Source organism: Triticum urartu, chromosome 2A (assembly GCF_056163025.1).
Source record: "Triticum urartu cultivar PI428250 chromosome 2A, HENAU_Tu73, whole genome shotgun sequence".
Taxonomy (NCBI): Eukaryota; Viridiplantae; Streptophyta; class Magnoliopsida; order Poales; family Poaceae; genus Triticum; species Triticum urartu.
In genome coordinates, this window is record NC_141874.1 from 680,521,736 (window position 1) to 680,527,447 (window position 5,712).

At 53.8% G+C, this 5,712-nt stretch overlaps 1 protein-coding gene across 1 annotated transcript; it reads left to right on the forward strand.

Moving 5' to 3' along the window:
• The first annotated feature begins 4,570 nt into the window (after positions 1-4,570).
• Positions 4,571-5,492, forward strand: LOC147986687 (FCS-Like Zinc finger 2-like). Its single transcript, XM_087544882.1, has one exon. The coding sequence runs from the start codon at positions 4,676-4,678 to the stop codon at positions 4,964-4,966; it is 291 nt and encodes a 96-aa protein (XP_087401008.1). The 5' UTR covers positions 4,571-4,675; the 3' UTR covers positions 4,967-5,492.
• The last annotated feature ends 220 nt before the right edge of the window (positions 5,493-5,712 follow it).

The window sequence follows — 5,712 nt, forward strand, 5'->3', positions numbered from 1 at the left end:
TATTGCCAGGAGCAGCGCGACGTGCGCGTCCGTGGGGGCGCGACGGGCGTGGGACGACGAAGCGGCTGGAGTTAGCGACGGTGCGGTGGTGCGGCCCTCCCGCCGTACCGAAGGATGCTGGGATGAGGCCTGCTGCTCGTTCCCCGCCGGGCCGGTGGCGGCATTGGCGGCAGGCGACGGGGAACGACGAGGGCGTCCGCCGACGGGCGCCGTCTGGGCGACGCGGGTGGCGAGAGCGGCCCTGCGCTCGGCGCGAGCCCGGCGAGCATCAGCCATGGACACGACAGAAGATCACACGCGAACAGCGGAAGAAAGATTCCAGCGCACCCCTACCTGGCAGGCCAAATGTCGGATTTGGGTTCCGGCAGACCCCTGAGGTTCGAACACTAGGGTGCGCGCGGAGATCTCTCCTCTATCGATCTACGTACAATCTCCTCGCGTGATCTAAGCTGGAAACAACGAACAACACAAGGGACACGAGGTTTATACTGGTTCGGGGCACCGTTGTGGTGTAATACCCTACTCCAGTGTGTGGTGTGGTGGATTGCCTCAGGGGCTGGTGATGAATAGTACAAGGGAAGAACAGCCTCGCGAGAGGTGTTCTTGAGCTGGTGCGATGAACTGCTTGGGTGAGTTCAGTCGCCTCTCTCTCTTTACTAGGGCTCTATCAGATCTTTAGATGTCCCTGCTCTTGGGTGTGTCGATCTCTCGATGTCTCGATCGATCGATCCCCTTTCCTCTGTGGTGGCTAGCTCTATTTATAGAGGCTCTGGGCCTCTCCCCAAATAATGAGCGGGAAGGGCGCCAATAATTGGCCATTTTGAAAGGGAACATCTAGTACAAGTTATCCTGACCAAAGGTGGTCTTCGGCTGCCAAAAGTACTGGTGATGACGCTGTCTGGAGCTCCACGGTGACATCCGTCCTGCCGCTCTGTTGGTTTTGGTCTCGTTGCACCGGAATGGTAACCTTTGCCCGATGCCTTGGCCTGTGCTTGCCCCCTTTGCACCAAAGGGGAAACAAGGACACTGCGCAGGCCGGCGCCCGCCTGGCGCCCGCCTGGTCTCGATCGTCATGGCTTGCGTCACGGGCTCCTCGCGAGGTACCCCTGCCTTGATCTCTTCGCCTCCTCGCGAGCCTGCCTGATGTAGCTGCCTCTGAGGAAGCTTCTTGTCGTCCGCCCCACGAGGCTTGGCCCCTCGCGAGGGTCTTGAGCTTGAGCTGATTAAGATGGGCCGCGTTGGGCCCCCACTTGAGCCACGCCGTAGGCCGCAGGCAGGCAAGTATGGGGACCCCCGTTTCCAGAACGCCGAAAGCGTCCAACCCCACCTACCCAGAAGAAACAATTTCGACCCACCTCGGGTACCGACTTGATCCCCCCGAGTATAATCCCTAGTTCCGGCGCCACCGTTGGCTTGGACCTAGGAGAAGACGGATCACCACCACAACCCCATGCCACCTGCCAGAGTACTGCAGCTAGATCCGCGCCGCAGCACCACCACAAGACCGCACCACTGCTACAGAACACGAGATCTCCATCGCGTTAGCACATTCGCACGTATAACAATAGCACCGATCAGGATCGCCATTGGTCCACGAACCGAGGGGACCTCTGGCATTAGGGCCCCGATCCCGCTTGGGTCAAGTCCCCACACCATCGGAGTAATCTGGAATGGAGCAAGATAATGAAAAATAGTAGCGCGTCCATGGGACACCGGCCCATACGGTGGCGCCGAGACCACACCCTACATCGCACTCGGGGTAGTGGGCCTCACCAGGCCAGATCTGCCAGCTCCAAAACTGACGGAGGGGGCGGCCCATCGAGCCCGATTCGCTGGAGCTCTACTAGAGCAACGCCTCTAGCCACGAGACCAATGCCCTCTAGCCGCGAGGTCACCTCCCTCGCCGCCCTACCAGTGTTGTTGTTCGTCCTGCGACCCGCCGTGGAATACCATCGCACGCCTAGACGCCAAGGAGCACAGTCGCACCACACAGCTCCACCACCGAGACGCCGGGCCACCCCGACACCAGGAACTGCCACTCCCTCCCCTCCACCGGCTGCTGAGCCCTACCGCTGACAGCATCGCCGCAGCCGAAGGGCAAATCGGGTATCCCGCAACCAGCCGAGAAGCACCAAGAGAAGGCAACCCAGGAACTGTCCCACCACCACCATCACTGGAAACCACACGGGCTTTGCCGACGGCGCCTCAGGCGACGACAGGGCAAGGAGGGAGGAGGGAGGAAAGGAGCGGCGACACCTAGAGTATCTCAACTAATTTGCCATGTCGACATTCAGATCTTATTGTTGTCTTCACCTTGCTTTCGGCATCCCAAGGGTGACCCCTAGCATCGTCTACACGTCCTCCCTTCTGCTCAAATCCTCTCGCCACTGCGAGGTGTCACCACCGAGCAAACCTGGTGTTATCGCCGATGGTGGTTGGGATATGTGTGGTGTGGTGGGGAGGTTGGCAATGAGTTGTTGTTGTTGTTGTCGTTGTCGTTGTCGTTGTCGTTGTGTGTGTGTGTGTGTGTGTGCGTGTGCGTGTGCGTGTGTGTGTGTGTGTGTGTGTGTGTCTAGCTCCCGCGGTGTTTTTTGTGTAGCTCGGCCCGTCAACTCCCTGTGGTGCTGGTGGGTCGTGGCAGGGGTTGTGCCGGCTAGAAGATCCCTTTTTTGGTGGTGTGGTGCGTTCATGGGTAGACAGGGAGGGGTGCCGACGGTGTGTGTGCTTAATTGTTTGACTAAAATAGATGACCCAACTTTGTATTAAAGTTAGTACAAAGTTGGGTTATCTATTTTGGAACGGAGGAAGTAGTTGTGAATGTTTATGATAGTTTTGCCCCCTTTTTTCTAATTAAACTGGGTAATTATATTCTTTTTAGTTGACGAGAAGAGGCGAAACTTTTGTCTTTGTTTCATAAAGTCGATGTCAACCATTTCCCAACAAATGATGCCATTAAGACATATTATTGTTTTGAAATTTATCTTGAACTTACCAAATTTGGGTGCAATACTTCCACGATTCATCAAATTTAAGGACGAATTGCGATCTTGTCATGGCTAGGCCACACACCAAGCACGCACATTGTCCTTCAGCAAAAAAGAGAGAGAAAAGAATAGAAAAGCACACACATTCTCCTCATGCATGGTGAGCGAGTCCAACCCTGAGATAAACTGGTTGAATGGGGCCCCTTGAGATATAGGCGAAGCAAGATTTGCAAGGTGTAAAGTGAGTAGGCAAAACGCGGGAGCGGAGAAAAAAAATCACACAAAGCCCCCCAAATTTGTTTCCACTTTGCTGGGAAAAATGTGTCGGGACCGCTCGACAGACCTGCATTGGATGGCTGAACAAGTTTGGGCCGCATAGTCCGGACGGTTGCGGACGGTTTGAGGAACGGCGTTGGAGATACCCTTACTCTTTCTTTTAGGGTTTCATCTACAGAGATTACTAAGAGTTCACAACAACTGTAAGTATGTTGCCAAATTGAAGTACGATGATATAAGCAATCACCGGAGAGAATAAAACGAAGCAAGATTTAGTGTTTGTGATGAAGTGAGTAGGCAAAACGCCAGATCGGAGAAAAATATCCCACATTGACACGACAGATTGGCTGAACACACATCTGTAATCCGTTTGTTTCGCTTTGTCCGTACGTCCCTCTCTTGATTTATTATGGCTTGGCGCGTTGGTCGGTGTCCAGTGTCGACATATATACAACCAATGATGTGCCCCGTCACCGCCCGTGAGTATGCAGCAACAGCTATCGTGCACGGTCTCTTTTGTTCCACACTCTGCAGCCAAAGTTTCTTGTGGTCGGCAGCACTCAGCCGTCGGTCGCCGTGCGTGCGTGCATTAGATAGTCAGTGCGCGCCAGCGTTAGATACTCCCAAGTTTCACTCGTCTCCCGGAGGAAGAGAAAGATGCGGACCTTCTCCCGATGATTACGTCCGAAACTGCAAAAACAAATTGCAGGCAGATCTCGAGAAAAGCTGCTCCCCGGGACGAGGCCTGCCTGCCTCGCCGGCGCTAAAGACCGGTGAGTGCCAATGGAATCTTGAGTTGATCCCTTCTCAACGGCAACCGCAGCTGCAAGCCCCCATGATACGAAACGTGCACGATCCCCGAGCCAGCTAAACAAACCTCTCTTACTTAAACAGCTCCTTCAGCATGAAGTTTTTAAGACTGCAAATGGCTGCACGGATTGCTTGTAGCTTGAGATCGGCAAGCTGTTGCACGCGCTTGAGGTCTGCAAGTGTGCGCGCGAGTCCACCGTTCACAAGTTGCTGCTGCGGCGTGCGTGCACGGTCACATCTCGTGTTTGTCCATCTAGTGTTTGTTCAAAATATCACATACTCTAGTACAGTGCACGATAGGCATTTGGTGTAGCCTTCAGAAAATATCACAACTTAGATCAACAGGGACGTTCCAGAGCGATGTTTCCTTTCATCATTGGGGACCTGGTCGACCTCGCCCGGACACGCCACGATTGCCGTCGTTTTCCTCTCGGTGGTATCCCGACGCCCTTGCCGTGTCCGTCTCCACGCACCATATATACCTGAGCCTTCCCCTCCTTTCTCCACACAACTCGCTCGCTCTCCTCTTCCTCCCTCTCCTCGCATCACCACCAAGCTAAACTCTGATCAGCATTTTGCTCCAAAATCACCTACACACATATACCATGGTGGCATCAGTGGCCTGCTCCTTCTTCTTCGACGACGAGCTGCTCGGCGAGCCCGGCATGCCGCCGATGGACGCGTGCGCGCTCTGCGCCAAGCCGCTGGCGCGCGACCGCGACGTCTTCATGTACAGAGGGGACACGCCCTACTGCAGCGAGGAGTGCCGGCACGAGCAGATGCACCTCGACGCCGTGTGCGCCAAGCAGGACGCGCGGAGGCAGCAGCGGTTCTCGGCGGGGACGGAGTCCCACCGTGGGCAGCGGCAGTCCAGGAAGGTGTCCGTCGCGAGCTAAGCGGCCGGCCTGGCCGGAGCACGTGGCCGAGGAAAGTTTTGTTCGAATGGAGGTCTGAATTCTGAAGAAAGCAACATCTGTGTTCTGAAGAACAGTCGATGCTTTCTGGTTGGGCCAGCGTCTCTCAAGCCGGTGCTCTTGCCTGAACTGGAGGAGCTATCAGGTGCACCTTGGCGCCGCCTACCGGAGGCAGAGCAGGGCAGCATCAGGTGGTTGGTGCCTGTAGCTTCCCAAATGTGTCCATGGCAAGCTGGTTAAGCTGCCCGGATGGGAGGAAATTGTACTTGGTTCTCGGTCGGCCTGTGCTGCGCTGTGCCGATGAATTTTTTTGTTAGTAACGAATTCAGAAAAAAAAAATGGATCTGAAGATAGCAATCAAACATCATTCACATTTGTTTAACTTCAGTTGGGGTAGCTCGTCTGCTCCATCTCTTATTTTGTTCCCCTTGATGACTGACACTGTGCTAGAGCACTGTGGCTGTAAATAATTCAAGGCAATCGATATAGAAGATTTTTCTTTTATGAATTATAATTATTCAGTCAATTCAAATAAGGCGTATCTTGTTCAAGCCAATAAATAGAGCTGAGGTTATAGTTAAAGCAGCCAGTAGAAAACCAAAATAACTAGTTAAAGTAAGCATGAAAGAGTTAAATTCCATTTTTTTTACTACACTACATATGTTGGTAAAGCAGTTACCCAAGTTATGGAAGATTCATAATTCATCAGTTATTTAGATAATACTAAA

Excerpts from the sequence above, each read along its gene's own strand:
- LOC147986687 (XM_087544882.1), top strand. The coding sequence starts at position 4,676 with ATGGTGGCATCAGTGGCCTGCTCCTTCTTCTTCGACGACGAGCTGCTC.